This window comes from Boleophthalmus pectinirostris, unplaced genomic scaffold, assembly GCF_026225935.1.
Source record: "Boleophthalmus pectinirostris isolate CB_2022bp ecotype Guang Dong unplaced genomic scaffold, ASM2622593v1 HiC_scaffold_14, whole genome shotgun sequence".
NCBI classification, from domain to species: Eukaryota; Metazoa; Chordata; class Actinopteri; order Gobiiformes; family Gobiidae; genus Boleophthalmus; species Boleophthalmus pectinirostris.
The window spans coordinates 26,804,461-26,828,125 of NW_026571047.1; the positions used below are offsets into that span (position 1 = coordinate 26,804,461).

Genomic DNA, 23,665 nt, shown 5'->3' on the forward strand with positions numbered 1-23,665 from the left:
TATACATTTTATAAACATATATTTATTTGAAAAAAAGTCAGCGAGAGAGAAGCCCGACCCGACCCGAAGTAATGATTGACATTTTAGGCCCAACCCGACCCGAATTTCGGGTTGGGTCGGGCTCGGGCTTGGGCTCGGTCTTAAGATCTTACCTCTACCATGGATACAAGAAAGTGGCGAACCCTCTACTAGAAATCTGTAAAGGTGTGCTGTGTAACTTTTCTAGAATAGACTGTCAGTCACGTGCTTTTGTACACTGCTTTTCACCATGTGAATCCTCGCAAAACTACTGGCGTCTTTGCCCCCCTCCCCTTCCCCCCCCCTCCCATGTTCTCTATTTCCACCACCCGGGTTGGGGCACATCAAAGCATCTGTGCTTAGGAAATTCAGATGAGTAGAGAGGCTCTGCTTGGAAATATGCCACCAGGGCAATCTGAAGTGAATCATAATGCTTTTCAAGGTATATTTTATCAATACAAAACCTGTAATACACTATGGAACATTTCAGGCAATGTCCCAGAGTATTTTGGGAGACGTGCAACATCCACTAAGTTTCATCCCTCTGGTCAGGTTTTTAGTTCCAAGATCTAGAACGAATCGTTTTAAGAGGAGCTTCATTCCGGCTGCTATCATACTTATGAATAAATTGTAATCGATTTATTTAAGATTGTGTGTTTTTAACATATTTAAGATTTATTTATTGTGATTTTAGACAAGTGTGTTGGATGATTTTAATTGGTTGTTTATGGAACAAACCATTCTGCACTGGAGCATCTGTAACACTTTATTGTGTTTTTATGTGTGTTTTGTGGATGAATGAAATGTGAAATGTGGAACCTGTCTCTTAAATCTGCAAAGCAAATTTACCTACGGGTACGAATAAAGCAACCGAACCTAACCTAACCAGGCAAAGCAATGACCTCTCCATGGAGACAAGTAGGTGCCCCCCAACAGAAAAGTTACATAGTACATCTTTAAAGTCATTATGCAATTTGTGTATGAATGTTTTCGTTTATTTCATTAATATTTGACAGTTGTACTCAGCAAATTTGTGTTTATTTCAAAATTGGTCACAAACAGGGATCAGCATAAACGATGGGAATTTATAATGCAGTGTCTGGCCAAATGAAAAGATTCTAATAAAACATTTCATAATTGAAATATATTTTATATTCCTCCAGGTTCCAGCGCCAAGAGTTCATCATAAGCAAGGGCTCTTTGTGCTTGTTCAAGGCTGAGTTTGTATTTAGAGAAGGTTTTGTAGGTATATAAAATAAGCCAGAACCAAAGATGAATTTCTAAATGGGGTCAAACTGAGAAATCGATTTAAAAAAAATGTCCAATCACTCAAGTCTCTGCAATTCAATACTATTTATTCATAAAGTGGCCACGTTTTTAGTTTTTACATAAGACTAAGAAAGCAGGCAACAGTTCATTTAAAGTTTACATTATTTTCTGATCTATGTTATAATGTTAAGATGTTAAGATATTAATGTATAATGTTATATAATGGATAAGAGTCCATTTTGCACAATATAGGACCTTTAATAAAGCATCTGTGTCACTATATGTCCAAATATAATTGCATTGTTATCAAGTCTCTTCAAATCAAAATCCATACTTGTTTCTGAAAAGGATTTCTGTTGAGTTTTCTTTTAAATTAGGCTTTGGACAAAAAAAGCATAAGTTGAAGCCATGCTCGGAGTGGGCCAAGCCAACTGGAACTATCAAGCTCCAAAAACACTCTCCAAAAAAACTCCTGACGTTTGGCTAACAGATTTGAGCCGCAACAGCAATTTCAGCCTTTAACAAAACCACAAAATCAACTGCATTTTTGTGCTTTTCCAAAACTATTAAAAAAAAAATAAAAATAAAATCTACAAAATGATTTATGGCTCCATTGTATTCTTCCGTTATCAAAAATGAAGTGATGACATTGTGGTTTTCAACAAAATCTTCGCATTTCCCTGACTTTGCCCATGACTTGCTTTAAAAATGTTGTGATCTGAATTATAATGTTGTTTCCTCATCACAAACAGACCTGGAGTTTTGTTTCATTCACACATATTTAACACACAAACCCTGTATATTTAGGCTGAATTCTTCCCTTAAATCGAAAGCCCTCTGTTCCACCTTGTGATGTCATGTGGTAATACAGAAAGTGCTCCACTGTGTTTTTAAACTCCGTACGCCTTCACTGGGATTGTCAATCTGTACTGAACTAGAGGTAAAATGTAGCTGTTAACCTGAAAACTACTCACAAGATGGAGCAGAGCATTTTGAGCTTTGGAGATGTAGACAGACTAATAATAAAGGATTACTCAAATGTTTGTGAATGAAAACAAAAAACACAACTCAGAATATGTTTTTGAGGAGGCATTATAACATAGTTTATAACTCACAAGTACGTATACTTTATATTTTTAAGTACCCTTAAAGTATGACAAAAGGAGAAATTCAATTTGTCAACTGGACAAAAGTTTATTTGGTTGAAGATGTTTCGCAGTTTATCCAAGCTGCTTCTTCAGTTCTGGTCAGACGCTGGTGGACTCTTCCTTATATTTGCCTGAAGGGAGGAGCTAACTACACTGAAACTACTCTGAAACTAACACACACACTTGTTTACAGTTTCTGTTTGTAGCTCGGCCTCTTGGAACTTGGAGTGTCTGGTCTTATTAGTAGAATCGTTCAGGATCGTGATGGAGCTTTCACACCTCTGAGCTCAACCTGGCTATCTCCATTGTTCTCTTTGTTTGTTTTGTTTGAGGTTTTGAGGATGGAGTTGTAAATAGGAGGCAGATGGTGTCTGAGTCCCTCACTGAAACGGGGAATAGCCAGAAAGCTCCCCCCTATGGCCCTGAACGATTCTGCTAATACGACCCCACACTCAGTCCAAGTTCAACAGGCCGAGCTACAAACAGAAACTGTAAACAAATAGGTGTGTTAGTTTCAAAGTAGTTTCAGTGTAGTTAGCTCCTCCCTTCAGGCAGATATCAGGAAGTGTCCACCAGCGTCTGAACAGAACTGAAGAAGCAGCTTGGATGAGCAGCAAAACATATTGACCAAAATAAACTTTTGTCCAGTTGACAAATTGAATTTCTCATTTTGTCATAGATTCTACCTGGACGACTGAGGGATTGTACACACACCTTTTCTGACTACTCATTTCATTTCACTAAAACATAGTTAACATGATTATATTTAAGAATTCTGGTGATGTTTACAATATGACTTCGTGGTTGGACATGAGCAGCAGATATGACGTTACCTAGCAACCATAATATTAAAGGCATACTGCGCAACTTTTCTGGTGCACTGGAAAAAAAACTAAACAAAACAATATCTAGCTAAGTTAAAATGACTTGAATTAAGAACCTTTTTACTTTATTTGAGTCGATTCAACTTGAAACGTAAAATTATCTACCGAAGGAATAAGCGTGTTTTTCTTACTTTTTTCTGAATTCATGCAACATTCAAGTTTATTTCTTCTTTTATGTGCAAAAACTTGTTGATTTTCTTATTTTAAGTGCAGCAAGATGTATTTTCATAATTTAACTACTAAAATCTTGTTCCACCGGCAGATCATTTTACTTATTAAGTGAAATTTACTCAAATCATGAAAAAAATGTTGTAATTCAAATCACTTAAATTGACTAGGTTTTGTTTTATTGCAGTGTGGAGGGTCCGCTACCTGCTTGTCTCCATGGAGATGCTTTTGCCTTGTCTAGAATGTTCCACAGTATTGATTAAAACCATCTATGAGGAGGAAGATGAGCAGGACTACGCGACATTACAGTTCAGATCTGTGGAGAGTCGTCCCTATTCACAGAAGGAATTATTGTATTTTTGAGTAATAGAAACACACATAATTAATAAATGCTAGATTGATGTGTTTAAAGCAGGGAGGGCCCCCAGCTGATTTTCTACTAAAATATTTTAATTATATTTTAATTATATTTTAATACTTGAAGACAGAATTTGCAATTTTTCACACACCAGTCACAGTCAAAACCTCTGATGTGCTCGCAGACATGCAACTAGAAATAATAGATTTACAGTTAGTACCTTTGTGAGCAGGTTTTCTCAGTAATGAACATTAATAAAACAAGGCTGCGCTCAAAGCTAAACACACAAGCTCTTAAATGACATTCTGAAGACAGCAGCTCGGGCCTGGTGCCTGATATGGATGCACTTGTGCAGGGTAAAAGATGCCAAGTTTCAGGAGCAAAAAGAAAGCATGTCTAATTGTATGAAATACATATTAATGTTAAAACATTGTGCTGAAATTGCATTTCTTAAAGTTTCAGGTTGTTCATAATATTATAGTATTTTGTAAAAGAGTTCATCAATTGGACAAATAACTGGTTTCACTATTAATCAAAATGTGATGACACTATACATTGGAGATGTACCAGATTTACCAAACAATGTCAGATATTTATTCAAAATCCTTTGTGCCTGTGCAAAAAAGGCAATTACACGTAAGTGGCTTCAACCAGATCCACCTACACTAGAAGACTGGTTAAAAATTGTTGAAGAGACTCATAAAATGGAAAGTTTGACATACATGCTAAGGCTCCAAGCTGATGTTTACTATGCAAGATGGGCTAAATGGTCTAAATATCAGTGTGTTTAATTTAGTTAATAGATAGGGCTGCCACAGCTAAGTACTTACAAAAAAGAGCATTCCAGGGGAACATGTAAGAGTGTTGTGTGTACATTTATGTGTGTATATCATAAGTATATGTGTACATATATATATTCCCTCCTTTTATGTAAGTGTGTGTGTATATATAGTTATATATATGTATTTTCTCCCCATCTAAACATGTGTTAAATTCCTTGCCGACTGTACCTGTTTTGTTTTGTTATAGGAATGTTATTATATAAAATACTTAATAAAAATTAAGTGACAAAAAAAAAAGAGTTCATCAATTAAAAAAGATTTCTGTAATAGATTTGTGTTTCTCTGAACAAATATTTGAACTTATTGTTATTTTTGGGGTTTATATGCCATGAGTTTTCTGATCCGGCCACTTTGGGATCAAAGTAGGTTGGATACGGCCCCCGGAACAAAATGAGTTTGACACTCCTGGTTTAAAGTTATACCGTGGAACATTCCCTCCACCAGAAACGTTGTCTAAGTGCACCTTTAAATCAATGTTTAAACTGTCAGAAAAAATGCCTTAGTTGGATGTAAATTGTCGCTGCAATTTGGATAGAAAAGAATTACAGTGTTAACAACACAGAGAGACTTCCTGTATTTTTATACTTTCCTTCAACTTTCTCTCCAAAAACTGCCACTTAACTGATATAAAACCACGATAAATATTTACTGCCCCACCAAAGCTCGACTCATAATTACAAAACCTGCCATACGCACTATAATTTCTTATCTACAGAGCCAAGCGCAGATCATGCATACAAATTCCATTCAAAATACACAAACAATTAAATTTCTAATCAAAAGACAGAAAAGCATGGAGAATTTCTGTCACATTACTGTCTGCGGAGTCATTTTTTTCCCCCCGAACAAACGCTACGGGGGACAAAGTTTAAGACATGCTATGATAAAAACTCTTATTATGCTAATGACTGTGCAGCCTACAGGAACGCAAACAGCTCCATCACAGAGCAACGGCGACGCATATTAATTTAGACTCCACATTTTTATGATATGTTAATGTCTTTTTAAAGGTACATTTCACCGGTTCATTGATTGATGGGCAGATTTTTGCATAGACCACCTGGGGATAAGAATAACGATTATTTTAAAAGCTTTTATCGCTGCTGTATGACTCATTTCAAAGCGGTAATTATGTGAAGGTTTAGTATCTAGTCTAATTTAATGAACAGAATTCATTAAAAGTTTTTTGTTTACGTAAGTATTGTAAATTGCTAATCGCTTTTGATCATATTTTGGGCAACGGAAAGGAATTTTTAACACAGCATAAAAATTATTTGTCTAATATTGAAGTAGAATGTGGTTTTTGACTAGTTCTGATCATTCCTAAAGCATTCTGAGCATCATGATACGTCTAATAACAACTAGAGATGCAACAATAATCGATATAATATTGAATAGTTCGATACTGGTCTCACAATTCGATACACATTTATTTTGGTCTGAAAGGAAAACAGTTATCACGGTGTCCTCCTCTGATGCAGCAAGAAAATTACTCCATAAGGACTTACAACTGAAATATTCTAACAGAGGAGGGTTTTATCTTTCAGTCGCTTTTTATTTTACGTTGATTGACCCAGGAATGACAAAGATATTAACTTGTTTTGCGTCATTGCACTGGCTTCCTGTTAAAGGTTGTATGGAGGATTTTTTTTTTGTTTCACATTGTCAATGAAAGTTTAAAATACCATTACAGAGACGCAGCGGCCTTGTAATTATGATGACCCAAAAAAAAAAAGAATGAAAATCCATCAACTGTGGACGTGTTGAGGCCAGATAAACATCAGCTAATAGAAAACGAGGCTCCCTCTTTTTCTATTGGCTGTTAGGTCGTCAATCAAACTCCCTACGTTTCTAGCGTAACTGACTCGTTGTCGCGCAGGGATTTCGTGGTGTATGGGGCGGTTCTTAGAGGCTTTTTCAAACTGTAGCTTCATCGCAATTCGCACAGAGTTTGTCGCGACGGTGGACGAGAATCCACGACCGGTTCGCCGCCAAAGAAAGTCAGTTTTTTGAGGTCGCTGAAAGAAGAAGAGAAGGAGAAAAGGAGCGAAGACAAACTGAGGTGATTCTTGGAGATTCCTTCCAGCGATGGTGCGACTGAAGCAGACGAAGGGTCTAAAAACTGAAGACGCGTCGGTCGCTAAATTATTTCTAGACAGGAAACTTCAATGGTAATTCTGAACTGGCTGTAAACAAACGTGATTTCTAGAGTAAAGAGACGGGACGAGATGTTTCTACTGAGGAGCTGTGGAGGAGGAAGGTGGTGTCACACATGCACAACATTTGAAAAATTATTTCTCTTCCCTTAAAATATCCTCTATACAACCTTTAATTTTAGAACTGATTTTAAGATTTTATTATTTGTTTTTAAAGCTTTGAATGCACTGGCCCCACAATACATCTCGGACCTCAGCCAAATTTACACCCCCGCACGCGCTCTGAGGTCCGAGGGCCAGCTCCAGCTCCTGGTGCCTAAAACGAGACTTAAAACCAGGAGGGACAAAGACTTCTCTGAGGCTGTGCCCAAACTCTCGAACACTCTGCCCCCCCAGAGACTTTTTTTTAAAGTAAAATGTTTTACTTTGCTATGTGAACACTTTGGAAACTGTTTTGTTTATAAAATGTGCTAACCCTAACCCTAAAGTTGGATTGGACTGGATTGGATTTAAATACTTTAGAATCGCTTTTTGGCTTCACACCGGCTTTAATAATAAGCCAATGATGTTCATTATGTCTTCTTATATACTTTAACTTCTTAGGTTCTTTTTAAAGACAATGCAGTAAAGTGTATTTACCTTGTTGACATGTTTCGGCTGCTGCTGCAAGCCATCTTCAGAACTGTCACCGGTGTTGGTGGTGACGTGTCGTATATCAGCTGTTGTTACTTCCTGTAGGCGTGGTCAGCCTGATGGACCTGGCAGGTCGCTCAGACTGACCACGCCTCCCGTCGCCCGGTGTCTCTGGAGGAGGGTGTCCCAGGTGTGTGAAAGGAGGAACGCTCCGTCATCACGGTTAATGCTGTCCGTGCCTCGTTTCCTGATTTCACCGTCCTCCTTGATCCAGCGTTTGAACTTGTTGTTTTCCGATCCAATGACCCGAGCCCCGTCCCAATCCATAATGTGGTTGTTCCTTTTACAGTGTCTGATATGGCGGATTTTAGGTTTTCCTGTTCTGCTTTGTCTTTTTGTGTTCTGGTGAGTCTCCCTGACGTTTCCTTTTCGCATTCCTTTTGGTGTTCCTTTTTTCGGATGTGAAATGCCCGGCCTGTTCCCCCTATGTATGATTTACAAGGTAAATACACTTTACTGCATTGTCTTTAAAAAGAACCTAAGAAGTTAAAGGCTTTAATAATAATTTATAATTTCGTATCAGCACTTGCGATGCGATTCACAATATACGCGATCTATTTCATAAGATTTAGTCAGTTTCTGTGTAGACTCTGCACACCTGACTGGGCGACAGGTGCGTTGGAGGAAAGACACTCAGCTGTTATTAAAGAAAACTCTCACTCTTGCTTTTTCTTTTATTGGTTCGACGTTTTGGTCCCTCAGGCCTTCCTCAGGTATATGTAGGTATAAGTTTTATTCAGAAAACGAACCATTGAGACGTTTCTAAATAATATAACACAGTTTTAGTGTCCAGAAAGAGGACGGGAGAGCGCAGTGTGTCACAGACTGTAGCAGGGCAGAGTGGGAGGAGCTACGTACTGTCTCTGCTGGAGGAGGCGGAGCAGCGCAGACACAGGCATGAGACTCAGGAGGAACAGACTCAGGAGGAACAGAAATCATCAAATCATCATCAAAGAAGGAAAAGTCTGATAGTGGAGCTTCCCTACCGCTTTATATTAAGAATAGACTGGCTGTGTTATAAAATATAAAACAGCCTGAGAAAACTCTGTTCTTATTTTCACTGAATAAAAATGGTGTAAATCATTGAACCAAGTGAACTAAAACATTTCACATATAAATTAAAGTTAGCAGAAAAAAAAATCACATGAGATTTGTTTTTGCGTCTTAAAACGTATCAAAATTGAATCGATATCGTGACCCCGTGTATCGAGATATGTATTGAATCATGGAAAAAACATATCTCTGCATTCCTAACAACAACTAGCATGCTAACAGTGCACCAACTTTACGAACTTCAGCCAAAGATGCACACAGAGGTCTTATTTTGACTCTAAGAAATGCTTATATAATTGATCTGTACAGGGGAACGTCATTCATTTACATTGGAATAAATATATATACAGCCCGTTTAATCTTTTCCGTATCAATACTTGTTCAAATTTGTATCTAGTTTCAATATAGTTTCAGTCAATTAGTATCTGGGCGCCCACGTTTGACAACATTAATTTGAGTATTCGAAAACGCAGCGAAACTTGATCTCAATCTGATCCAAACACGAGGGAGGTCCAAGTGTCAACAACAACAGCAGGACGTCAGTACACAAACCGCAGGCTGCAGAGACGTGCCCTTTAGAAATTTAAAGGTCCTATATTACACTAAAGCGATTCTTGGGCGCTTTAGGCCGTGTTATAAGCCGTTACTTCATCAAATACAAACTTGGAGTTGTGTTTTGTTACATTCACACGTATGAGTGTTAAACGCGAATGAAACAAAACACAAATCCAAGTCTGTTTTTCGAGGTAACAACATAATAACACAGATCAGAAAATAGTGTAACACAAACACTTTAAAGGAAGCGCAATGATATAGTTATGTAGAATTAAATGAGCATAATACTATTTAAAACCAGACACAATATACCACCTGTAAAAGACATTTAAGCAACCCTTGTGTGTGTTAGTGTGGACAAAATGCCAGCAGAAGGCGCAAGAACTCCAACTACTATCCAACCAAGGAGTGAAAATGAGGGTTTCACAGGGTTCCCACTCTTTTTCAGTGACAACATTTCAAAGCTTTTCTGTGAATTTTCCATGACCTTACAGCGCCTACATGGGACTTTTAGGACTAAATATGAAATGTTAACTCTTTCCACTCACCTTATGGTTTGATATTATAGTTTTTTTTTTTTACATTTATTGTCGTCTCTTTTGAACAAAAGGCGCAGACGTTCAGAAATAATCGTAATGGTCTAATGAGAACTTAACAAAAAGCAAAAAGCTGTAGTTGTGTGAAAGAGATACTAAAATTCCATGACTTTTCCAAAACTTTCATTGAATTTACAAAATTTCCATGATTTTCCAGGCTTTCCAGGACCGTGGGAACCCTGGTTTTAGTTAAACTGAGGCTAAAATTGTAGCTATATGGAGAAAAAAACAAAAACAAAACAAAAAACCATATCAGTTCTACAAGTTAAAGGCACACCATGTAACTTTTCTGATAGGAGCCTGGCACCTGCTTATATACAGTATGTCAATGTGATGTCAGGAATATTCCACAGTATGACATTAAAAATATCTTGAATTGATTTAATTTAAGTGTTTATATTGCTAAAAATACCTTGAAAAACATGTATGCTTACAGGTTAGATCTGTGGAGAGGTGACCCCACTCAGTTACTTGGCCTGCTGGCATCACCTGCTTGTCTCCATGGATACATAAATATAATTCCATTCTGTCCAGGCAAAGGAACAACATCTCCATGGAGACAAGCTCGTGACAAACCCTCAACAAGAAATGTTACACAGTGCACCTTTAACACTGCCCACATTTCCACCCAGCCTGCCCACTGACCTTCTCCTGGCTCTGGTCATTTGGGTTTGTTTGTGGGACCAGTGCAGTTGTCTTCTATATAAAAAGATCCATAATATGTTTTTCTTACCATGATTAGAGAATAGGTCACTGTGGACGATGTCGATCATACAGTCCAACTTCTGCTTGACCAGACGCCCCAGGGGAACCTTCAGGATGAACTCTGTGAAGAGCTTACTGCAAAAAACAAAACAAAACACAAAACCAGGAGCATCATGGTTAGAAATGTCAATACAGGGGGACGGGTGAGTGGGTCTGAGACAGTGATCTGATGTGGTCACTGCACAGAACCAGGCTGAGCTGCAAGAGATGTTTTACTTTTAGACAGTGAAAGTTATAATTTAAAGGTTCTATATTGCGCAAAATGGACTCGTGTGAGCTTTTAGACATGTGAAAATGTTGTTACTGCCACAAAAACAAACCTGGAGTTGTGTTTTGTTTCATTCACATGTTTGAGTAACCCTTTATTATTAGTCCGTTTACATTTGAAGTTCCAAAATCCAAATGATTCTAGTTAAGGTGTATGGAGTTTAAAAACACAGTGGAGCACTTCCTGTATTACCACATGACATCACAAGGTGGAACAGCGCGTTTTCTGCTTGAGAGAAGAATTCAGGTATGGAGGTATTATCCATCCTGAGCATCGCAATAATTGACCACAATGAGTTTTTAAACGCTTTTCACAACTGTCACAATAATACTATCAACAACTATCATGCTGACCGTGCACATCCTGATTCTTGGACAATACAATGATTTATAATTAGATGTAAACAATAAACAGCAGACATGTTTTGATCCCAAGAGCTGCTTAGAAAAGACCAAGTTTGCTCAAAACCATTTGAAAATCTGGTACCGACCCTTTAGCACGTTGTGTCCCAAAGACTGGGTCACGACCCTCAGGTGAGTCACAAAAGATTTTTTTTTTTTTTTTATCTGAGTGTTGCGCTCTGCTCCTGCACCTCGGACATGACGATAACCCTAACCCGCTGCAAAAACACAGACAGGCCCATCTATCTCATTTGAAATGTTCAAATTTTAAGACATGTTTTATATAATTTCTAATCTTTTGGTAATTATTTTATTGACTGTTTTGTTCCAATATTTCTGGTTCAATTGAATGTTGAAAAGAAAAAGAAACAGGCTACATTTAATGTCCAAATAGGCGACTTATGGATTATTTTATTGCTGCTTCAATGACTGTTTTTCATTGTGTAAATCTTGAGTAATAATTAATTGTTCAGAGACACGATCACTCAGTCAACAATAAAATATCCTCATTAATGTTCAAAAATGGTCAAATCCACCTTTATTTTGTGATTTACGAAAAATGTCTATTGACTTGGGTCGTGAAGGTTTTTGACTTTTAAAATATGAGTCCCCAGGAAAAAAAATAAAAAATCGGAAACACTGCTTTAATGAATTCATCTAATGGAGTAAACCTATTTTAATTTATCAATTAAATTAATTTCTGTATATATTTTCATTAAATGTACATGTTTTGAATCTGAGTCTGTCTAAAAGTACAGAGATAAGATTTCGTGTTCTTTTACTTAAAAATGTTGAAATAAAAAATAAAGTAGCCAAGTCTAACTCTACTCTACACTGTGTAACTTTTCTTTTCTGTCCATCAAATGCTTTTCTCCATGGAGATGCTCTTGATTTGGTCTGGAATGTTCCACAGTATGGCATTAAACCTTTATATCTTCATGGAAACCAAACCAGACCAAGGTATGGGTCAGATCTGTGGAGAGGCGACGACTCTCACAGTCAGAATGTTGTTTTTCTAGGCATTTTTGAGCTATAAAACCACCTGTAATTGAATAAATGTAAGGTAGAGCCGTTTAATGTCACACTGTGGAACATTTCAGACCCCCAACCACAAAGTTACACACTGTACCTTTAATAAGATCAATGAATATCCAACCAATTTTGCACTAAACACTTATAGTAGCAGATAGTAGCAGATGCAGTACCGGATCCGCCCACTGGTCTAATGAGAGGAGTTTAATCAGCCAAACAACATCTGTGTGGGAGTGGGCGTCCTCTACTTCAACACAACAACTAAAATTACAATGTGTATCTCCATGTAGCTACTGTCTCAAAAAGCACTTCATGTATTTGATAATTTTGTTAGAGATAATTGGCATGTCTACAAACGCTGAAACAAAGAAACACCGAACAAAACGTGTCATTTTTTTCCAACATATTTTTCAGTGTTTCTTCACAAATTGCTTCTCGGTTGCTGTAAGACTATTATTTATATTTACAGCAGGTATTATTCCAATAAATTCTGTAAAAATTTAGACAGAATAAAACTTTTAAAGGTCTTATATTACACAAAATTTACTCTTTGAGAGGTTTTGGTCACGATGTTACCTCCTCAAAAACAGACCTGGAGTTGTGTTTTGTTTCATTCACATATGCTTGAATAACACTTTATTATTAGTCCGTCTACATCTCCAAAGCTCAAAATGCTCTGTTCCATCTTGTGACGTCATGAAGTGGTAGTTTTCAAACCAATATCTACATTTTACCTTTTGTTTAGTAGAGATTGTCAATTACAGAGCTAAAATGACCCAAATGATTCTAGTAAAGGTGTTAGTTGGATTGGACATTGGAGCACTTCCTGTATTACCGCATGACATCACAAAGGGGAACAGTGCGTTTTCTGTTTGAGACAAGAAATCAGCCTAAATATGCAGGGTTTGTGTGTTCAACATGTGTGAATAAAACTAAACATAACTCAGAAACTCATAAACATCCCCTGCTTGTTTCCATGGATATGCCATTGTTCTTTCATGATGATCGCATTAAACAGTAGAGCCCTGCACCCGTGGGACCCGGCGCAAAACAGTGTGATGCGGGACACATTTTGAAAGCTCATTGCAGGCGTGGGCAGGAGCAGGACTGCACAATGCGGGAGCGGGCGGGTGGGATGATAAACTGCAGTCCCGCAAACTAAATATGAGTGTAAAAAAAATATATACAAATGATTCATGTTTGTCTATCGTACATCATTTGTGCTGGATATTTTATTCATAATAATTAATAATAACATTTTAAGCAGCCTAAATTTGCAGATATGGTCTAATCTCGTAGCCTGATTCATCATCCGATTTCACTTTGAGGAAACTGTCTGACCTCGCAGCATAAGAATTCGTTCGCTCGATGGTAGGCAGGTACTTTTTAAATTCAGTCAATTGCTGCAATTTGGTCGTGACGAATGTAATGCGCAAAATCCCATAGGAAGAAGGGCAATAACGTCTTTCCCCTTGATAAAATTCACCAAACATTCTCTTTGTTCCGGCTTTAAATCCTCGATCTCGGGAATCGTTGCCAACACAGAATATCTGTCTTCGTCTACATCCATCTCGACCGCTTTGTTTACTGTTGTGCTGAACCACAAAAGGGACCCAGACAGACGCTTGAGTTTGACGTCATGGCTTCACAGCTCTTTGGCGATTGGCCGGTGTATGATCTACAACTTCCGGGCTTCTTGCAAATCGTGTAGTGGATTCTGATTCCTGACCTAGTCACTGGAGAGAAATTAAATTGAGCAGAGGCACTAGGTAGCGCCAACCTGGCTACTAATCTCGCACACATTTTAGACAATTCTTTTCCGCTTCTCCGTGTTTGATAGAGCTTCAGAAAGCGAACGTCCCCGTCTCGCTTGATTTGGCGGTTGCTGTTCCACAGATCCGACCTGTAACTTGGTCTGGTTTGGTCTTCGTGAAGATCGAAAGGTTTAACACCGTACCATGAAACATTCCAGACAAAGCAATAACATTTCCATGAAGAAAAGCATTTGACCCTGCCCCAGAAATGATACACAATGCATCTTTATAGTGCAGTATACAGCCTAAGTTCACTGTAAGAGTTTGTTTGAAGGCTGTGGCAGACTCATTTCAAGATGTATTGTTCCAGAAAAGAAATCTCCAATGGGAAGCACACAAAGCTCTGTATTCATCTGCTTTGTCCGAGCTATGGAGAATAGAGTTACAGAACACTGCAAGGTTAGTCCTGCAGATTATAAATGGACCAACTGTACTGTAGTTTTTCTATCGTCTGCCCCTTGAGAAGAACAAATAAAAGATGAGATCGAAAATAAAGGGCAAATCATTTCATCACAAATGTCAGACCCGTTTTAAAACAGGTTTAAACCAGCTACCTCCATCTAGACTGTTTTACTGTCTCTTCCCTCATTTTATTTTATTCTGTTCGGTAAAAGTTCATTCTGTTTTCAGTTTTAAACTTGGAATTATCGATTATTTTTTACAAACTCTCCTGTCTAGTCTTTTACTGCATCCATTTGTCTCCTGTCTGGTACTTCTCTAATAATTGATCCAAGACCTTAAACTGAAAAAGATCCTAATTTACTGTACACAAAATTGACTCTTGTGAGCTTTCAAGTCAGGTTAGAATGTTGTTACCTCCTCAAAAACAGACTTGGAGTTGTGTTTTGTTTCATTCACATGTTTGAGTGATCCTTTATTATTATTTGTCTACATCTGTAAAGCTCAAAATAATGCGTTCCACCTTGTGATGTCATGAAGCGAAGAGAAATCGGAAATTCCAGGCCTAAAATGATCCAGATTATTCTATTGGACTTACTGTACAATATACATTTATATAATTTATGTCTTATTGATACCAGTCTCTTGCCATTTTTTTTTTATTACTACTTACTTAGAAGTTTATTACAATTTTTCTACTCTTTATGATTGTAATATAATGTGATATGTGAGCTACTGTGTCCAAGTAATTTCCCTTGTGGATCAGCAGAGTCTGTCTAAGTCTAAGGATACGTTCAGACTGCAGGGTTTAACGCGCAATTTGGATTTTTGGGGGGAAATCAGATTTTTTTGCGAGGTGGTTCACATTTCCAGTTAAATGCAACTTGTATGTGATCTCCAGTGTGAACTTTAAACGGACCAAAAGTGTCCCGTGCTCAGTGTTTATAGAAGTCGCCTAAACATGGACGCGAGCATTGAGAACCTGGATATTTTAAAGTTGCTGTTGTACCGGAACTAGAACATGTACAGTGTATTTGCGTTCATGGCGTTTTGTGGGGCAGTGGCAGCAACGTCCGTAGAAAGAAATGTGTGGGGGCAGAGATGCAGCCAAGAATGGTGGGATTGCTCTGTACTTCACTGCTTCACTGACATGCAATTCATACACAATTTCCGTATGAGGAGAAGAACGTTTGTGTACATTTGTGACGTGTAGGTGGGATGAATGTGACCTGGCCGTTCAGACTGAAGTCGCATGTCAAAAGATCAGATATGTATCGGTTTTAGGAGCACATATCCAAGTTTCCTGGGTCGCATTTGATCAAATCGGACCTGTGCCTTTCATTAAAAGATCAGATACAGGTCGCAAAAAATCTGGGATCTGGGTCACTTCAGGCTGCAGTCAGAGCATAGCCTTTCAGAAGGTGGAGTTTAAAAACACAGTGGAGCACTTCCTGTATTACCGGATGACATCACAAGGTGGAACTCAGCCTAAGACCCCGGTTACACTGAAATCAATCCGCGTATCACCGTATCGGAACCGATCTGCGTCCAGACACGTTGTTTCTGTGTCCGCCATCCTTCCCTATCCACACAGCTTTGAGCATATTTGTTTACGTTTTACAGAAACAAAACTTAAACTGAGCGCTCAAAAAAACAGCTAATGTGGTTCAGCTTCTGTCGGACTAAAGGACACGACTCAGTGGAATATGAGTGTTCTTTCTGTGACAGAGGGGTGTTCTGCTGATGGTGAGTCTGTTGTTGCTTCTATCACGTTGGAGATGGTTCATGTGAAACTTTTCAGAGATGATACGTCTGCAGGTCGAACACACAGACCGTATATATGAATATTTTCTAGCCTCTTATCATTTTGGCGGTGAATTAGCTACTTTGCGGTGCACAGACCTACATCAGCATATCGGCGTTTTCAGGCGTCCACACGGTGCCAGATCAGATCCGTACTCAGACGAATTCGTGGGAGCTGGCGGCACCAGATCGTTCCGTTTATGGAGCCGTTTTCAATCGGATTAGTGTGGACGAACACTGCATCCACAACGAAAACGATTCAAATACGTACTAGTGTGGACGGGGCCTAAATATGCTGAGTTTGTGTGTTAAACATGAATGAATGAAATGATCTGTTTGTGATGAGGAAACAACACTATAGCAGATAAGAAAATAGCGTAAAATGGACCTTTAAAACTAATTTAAATAGTCAGGTTTATATAGCACTTTTCACACACACTCATTGTTGCTGTGTCCTTGAGCCAAACACTTAAACCGCAAGTGTATTGATTAGCCACAACAACAGTGCGCGCTGATATAAACTCGGATTAGCACCACTGACCTTCGGATTCAAACACTCCTACATACCTGCTGTGTTATTTAAAAGTTTTCTTACACTTTGCTATTAATATAAGTTTAAAAAGCCATCATAGCTATTTAAACTCCATTAGGCACTTTAGCCAAGAAAGACGACAGGTTTCCATGGCGATCGGAGCTACTCGAGTGCAGCCATCTATTGAGCAAAATGTGAAAAAGCTCTATAGAAAAATATAAGGAAAAATCATGAAAACACCAGCAGCATCTGAACGCCACAATAACGTTATGTAAGTGAAAAAGTCCTTCAGCTGCATAAGAAATGTGAGAAGATCAGAATGTAAGAAATAAACTGAAGTCATCGTCGACAAGGATGTTCTCAAGTCGTATCGTCTGAGTTGGTTCAATGCAAACATACCTGAGCTCTTTGGGATCAAAAACGAGCTTGACGTCATTCACAATTGTGGGTAGATACTTGAGCGCAGCACCCTGAAAAATAAACAGAAAGAAAATTATGTAAGGATCTAAAAAGTCAAGTGTTAAAAGAATTATTTTTATGATTTTGATCAAATAAATGAAGCTGGCCTGTCTATAAATCTCATACCGTATTTTTCGGACTATAAAGTGCACCAGATTATAAGGCGCGATGTCAATAATGTTGAATTCTCTCGTCTATTTTCATACATAAGGCGCATTAAGCGAAACAAACGGACAACGCTTCAAGATCTCTTGGCAGATCGTAGTGTAATTCGCCCGCCGTTGCCTCCCTGTCTTGGTCATTGTGTCTTATGAATGTGAATGTGGGTAATGTGGATAATTTAAAGGTTGTATAGAGGATTTTTTCAAGGGAAGAGAAATACAGCGAAGTCCTTGTGCGCATTCAGAATTACTGTTGAAGTTTCCTGTCTAGAAGTAATTCAGCGACCGATGCGTCAGTTTTTAGACCTTCGTCTGCTTCGGTCGCGCCATCGCTGGACGAGATCTCCAAGAATCACCTCGGTTTGGCTTTGCTCCTTTTCCCCTTCTCTTCTTCTTTCAGCGATCTCAAAAACGGACTTTCTTTTGAGGCGAACCGGTCGTGGATTCTCGTCCGCCGTCGCGACAAACTTTGTGCGAAATGCGAGGAAGCGACAGTTCGAAAAAGCCTCTAAGAACCGCTGCGTAAACCACGTAATCCTGCGCTCCGACGTCAGTTATACTAGGGAGTTTGATTGACAACCTAACAGCCAATGAAAATGAGGAGCCTGTTTTCCATTGGCTGATGTTTATTGTGTCCAAGTTGATGATTTTCATTTTTTTTTTTTTTGGTCATCATAATTACAAAGCTGCTGCATCTCTGTAATGGTATTTTAATCTTTGACTGAAGTTTGAAACAAAAAAAAAATCCTCCACACAATTTAAGGGCCTGTTTACACGCGAACGCTTGTGGGTAAAAAACACAAAATATTTTATCGGAAATGCCTTTAGTTTAGACGGTGACGGCGTTTTTGGGGCTTAAAAACGCTATAATCTGAAACCACCCTCCAGAGTGGAAAAGTTGAATACGATCCACCGTAGAGTTTCCGTCTACACTGCCCAAGACGCAAAACTCTGGTCAGATCTGCTCACGTCTTGTACGCAGATTTCCTCCTGAAAACGCGCAACAAAAAGTGAAGACGCGATGCCACGTTTGCGTCTTCTGTACAGACAGTCATCATATAAACACCTTACAAGGAGAACTCAAATATACATTGAGTAATAATGTGTTTAAAGCAGCTTTGTGCACATTTGTTTACGTTTTACACAAACAAAACTTAAAACCACATGGCTAATTTACATAAACTATAAGCTCTGAAGGAAGTGTTCGCTCCGTGTGCGCTGATGCGATTCAGCTTCTGTCGGACTAAACTCTGCGAGGCTCCTGACTGCAGTAGCCGTAACGCTCTAACAATTAATCAAGTGGTTCGGCTTCGTAGTTTACCAAAGTCGTACTAAAACATTTTGACAAATTTTTGAGCGCCATGTACCACATAAAATCGGTTCGAGGTCAGTAAGCACAACCAGAATTAACACATAAGGTGCACTGTCAATGTTTGAGAAAATTAATGAATTAAGGTGTGCCTTATAGTCCGAAAAATACGGTATTCACTTTATTCTACATTAGCGTGTTTGTAACCATGGTGAGAGATACCAAGTTGTTGTTGGAAGAAAATCGTACAAAAATTAAAATAACATATTACTTAAAAGGCTTAAAGGTGCATTGTGTAACTTTTCAAGTGGAGGGTCCATCACCATGGAGATTGGAGTTGTTGCTTTGCCTGGAATTTTTCACAGTATGACATTGAACTTATCTATTTCCATGGAGATCAATTTACAAGTCTGATCTGTGGAGACGTGGGCTGATTACAAGGTATTTTATTGTAAAAACACCTACAATTAAATAAATAATAAGCAGGTTTAATGCCATACTGTGGTACATTCCAGGGAAAGCAATAGCTCCATGGATTCTTACCAGGAAAAGTTACTTAGTGCACCTTTAAATCACATCAATAATTGCTTTTCTTTTTAAAATATGGCCCTCTTGTAAACAAAGGCGTTAGAAAGACACAGCACACAGAACACACAGTAGCATCAGTTATTGGTTGCAAACATATTAGTTAGAGGAGAAAAGTAAGAAAAATTTGGAAATAAATTCACTAAAAATACAAGCATTTAGTCCAAGAAAGACACTGACAAACACACTTGTACAGACACACACGCCACACATTCAGGTGGATTGAAAAATATGAACTGATCACGGTTTAAAAGTGTGAAATGGAGACAAAGAAAAAAGAGATAAAGTGTTGTCACGATGTTAAAATTTCAAACTCGATACTAAGGAATATACTGACTCTGATACCACAATGATAATAAAACTCACTTTATTTAGACAACAGAATGTGATTTTCAACATTAAATCACAGCATTTTCTTTTATATTACTCGACTATGTGCTCTTACACTTCTCATACAGCTCAAGATCTTTCTAAAACTATTCAAGAATTCTTCATTTCTGACTTTTTTAGTATCGATACCTGCTCAAACGAGAATCTAGTTTCAATACTAGTTTTAATATTGATTAGTATCTGAAAGAGATGTAATAATAACCGAAATATTGTGATATTGTATCGTCAAAAGTCTCACAATAATATCGTGGACTGTCACAATATATCGAATTACAAGTTTCTTCACTTAAAGGTTGTATAGAGGATTTTTTTAAGGGAAGAGAAATACAGCGACAGTCCTTGTGCGCATTCAGAATTACTGTTGAAGTGACCTGTCTAGAAGTAATTCAGCGACCGACGCGTCAGTTTTTAGACCCTTCGTCTGCTTCGGTCGCGCCATCGCTGGACGAGGTCTCCAAGAATCACCTCAGTTTGGCTTTGCTCCTTTTCCCCTTTCTTCTTCTTTCAGCGACCTCAAAAACGGACTTTCTTTGTGGCGAACCGGTCGTGGATTCTCGTCCGCCGTCGCGACAAACTTTGTGCGAAATGCGAGGAAGCCGACAGTTCGAAAAAAGCCTCTAAGAACCGCCTGCGTAAACCACGTAATCCCCGCGCTCCGACGAGTCAGTTACACTAGGGAGTTTGATTGACAACCTAACAGCCAATAGAAAATGAGGGAGCCTCGTTTTCTATTGGCTGATGTTTATCTGGCCTCAACACGTCCACAGTTGATAGATTTTTGTCCTTTTTTTTTTTTGGTCATCATAATTACAAAGCTGCTGCGTCTCTGTAATGGTGTTTTAATCTTTGACTGACAGTTTGAAACAAAAAAAAATCCTCCATACAACCTTTAAATGCACGGTTTTACAGCAATAACAGCTTATAAATAGAGGGAACTCATGATCGACTGCAGGTTCTGGGGTTTAGGTAGTGCCCATTCAGATCAGAGACAGGCATTTTAGATTTAAACCAACTGGATTTCAGCTTTGAAACTGGCAACACAAATGAGAGAGTCATGTGACGCTCATTCTGCTATCCGATTGAAGAATCATCTTTAGAATCAAAACATCAAATTATAACAGAAACAACTTGACCATCATGTCTAACTTTTTGGAATTAAAATAAATCAGCATTACAATTGTTATCAGTAAAAACTAGGCATGTAACAATAACAGAAATATCGTGATATATATATCTCATCGTCAAAAGTCTCAAAATAATATCGTAGACTGTCACAATTAGGGATGGGCATGATTAGTTGATTAATCGATAATTGATCATTAAGAATTTCATCGATTACGTTCATTTTAATCGACAAACCGAATGCAGGTTGCTGTGCGTAGCGTAGAGCGACCAAACAGGGTCAGTACGTGTGTCTCTCTGCACTCAGAAGGAGCGAGACACAAACAGTCGGTCAGTCTGCAGCGTACTGAAGTGCAAATATGAATGATGTGCAACAATGACTTGTACAAGAAATTCCACGCTTTCCGTTCGGGACAAGTGTGAGTCCATGTGCACAGTGTATAAAGCAGCACATATGTTTCTGTGTCCAGTGGGAAAAAGTTTTGCCAGGTGAGAGTCGCGCAATGTCGATGACGAGTCCCCACCTCCTCACCTCCAACGTACGGTGTCCTGGTTTTGACAAATGCAAATACTGGATCACACTAACCTGTATTCCACTGAGTCGTGTCTTTTAATCCGACAGAAATTGACCGCATCAGCGACACAAGAGCTGTAGTTTTATCTTCGCTTAGTTTATGCAAATTAGCCATGCTGTTTTAAGTTTCGTTTCTGTGAGAGTTGCGCAAAACTGAATTAAACACATCATAATTTCAAACGGATTGATGTGGCTCTAGAGTCGTTACGGTTTATATGTCGTAAAGTTGAATTTATTTATGCAGATTAGTAGTGCAGATAGTAATAATAATGATGATAATTTTAATATAAAAACGTTAATGATTAATCGATAATCGATCTTTAATTCTTCCGACGATCGATTAAGAAAATTTCACCGAATGCCCATCCCTACTCACAATATATCGAATCACAAGTTCCTTATGGTTTTATAGAAGCAACAGCTCATGACCATCAAAAACTACATATCCCATGATTCATTTCAGTGCAAACATAAAGAAATATGTTTTTTACATGAATTCTTGGGATTATGATGGAAATAATTCACTTCAAAATCTTGTCAAGGTATTTTAAAAGCAAAAAAAGTGTCCTATCTACAATTATATCAGCCTCTCCAAAATATCGCAATAAATATAGTACCGTGAGATGCATATCGTGATAATATCGTACCAAGAGATTTCGATATCGTTTCATGACAACACAACACTGCACATTTCAGGTGGATTTAAAAATATTTACTGGTCATGGTTATTTTTAAGAAGTGGGAAAAAAAATCATAGCACACTCACATGGCTGATGTCCAAAAGCTTTTTAATTTTTAAATAACGTTTCGGAAAAAAAAAAAAAAAAAGCCTTCATCAGATATTTTTCTTGCTTTGGACCACAGTAAACAGTATTTTTAAGAAGTGTAAAATGAGAGCAAAGTGTAGGAAAAGACATTCATCAATTTTTCAGAGCAGGGAATTTAACTTATGATATTGAGGCTGAATCAACTCAAAAATGTCCTATGATTTATGATTTAAAGGTGCATTATGTAACTTTTAAGTTGGAGGTCCGTCAACTGCTTGTTTCTATGGAAATTAGAAGGAAACAGCTCTACTTTACATTTATTCAATTACAGATGGTTTTATAGCTCAAAAATACCTACAAAACCCGGTTCTCTGACTGTGAGCAGTGTCCCCTCTCCACAGATCTGACCTGTAACTTCGTCTGGTTTGGTCTCCATGACGATAGAAATGTTTAATATCATACTGGGAAACATTCTAGACAAAACAATTACACAATGCACCTTTAAGACGCAGTATAACGAGGTATGAGGTTTAATTTTCACTTATAACCTATTCATTTTTTAATATTTTTGTTGCTGTTTTTGTTAAAACATCACATTTCTACTCAGTAATTAATTGAAAATAAAGACCGCAATTAATCAGTCAATAAAACTACTACACCTAATTATGTAAAGCAGTAGGCACCATATGACAGAACACATAATCTCCCCATTATAACAGGAAAGATGGAGAGGGCCACTTCTGTCCAAATGAGCAGAGTAAACAGTGGCCAAGACGGAGGGGCTGATCCAACATCTGCACATTAGAGGCCGGGCCAGTCTGCTTCAGGACGGTGATTACAGACACAGGTGGAGCCAAATGAAGGGACACACAGGAATTTTAATGTTTCATACGTGAAAAGGGAAATTTACATGTTAGGATTGATAAGATTGGTAGAAATTCCAAACTAGTTCTATTTCAGTCCGTGTATCATTCGTTCATTTGTTTTTCAATATAAAACCAAAAATAAGAAAATGAAAAAAACAACAGTTTTCTTCATTATTTGTCTCCAAAACCCAAATGAAAAAACGGATAATGATTCATCTTTTCAGTTCTCGATTTTGTGTTTAAATGAAGAATGGAAAAAACGGATAACGACCGTTTCCCATTTACGTGACTTCCGTGACTGCGATGCCGGACTTTTGCAACCACATACGGACTGAACCAGGACTGATCCAGGTCCAGGACCAGACCAGGACCAGACCGGAACCAGACCGGTACTGAGACCGAGACCAGGGACCGGGACCAGACCGGAGGCTCAGAGCCCACGGCAGGTCTGGAGGTCGAAGCTGAGGCTCGGAATCAAGGCTCGGAATCAAGGCTCGGAATCAAGGCTCGGAGTCAAGGCTCGGAGTCTGCCCTGCTCCAGGTCTGGTCCCGCTCTGGTCTCGGTCCCAGTACCGCTCTGGTCCCGGACCTGGATCAGTCCTGGTTCAGTCTGTACGTGGTGCAAAAATCCGGCATCGCAGTCACGGAAGTCACGTAAACAGGAAACAGTCGTTATCT

The 23,665-nt window shown here is 38.4% G+C and overlaps 1 protein-coding gene across 1 annotated transcript in view; it reads right to left on the reverse strand.

Moving 5' to 3' along the window:
• The window catches only part of dock1 (dedicator of cytokinesis 1), a 708,121-nt gene that overhangs the window by 458,102 nt on the left and 226,354 nt on the right, over nucleotides 1-23,665 (reverse strand). The window contains exons 24-25 of the mRNA XM_055150424.1: nucleotides 17,154-17,224; nucleotides 10,474-10,580 (exon numbers count right to left, since the gene is read on the reverse strand). Coding sequence (XP_055006399.1) covers nucleotides 10,474-10,580; nucleotides 17,154-17,224 — 178 coding nt within the window. The remainder of the gene's footprint in view (nucleotides 1-10,473; nucleotides 10,581-17,153; nucleotides 17,225-23,665) is intronic.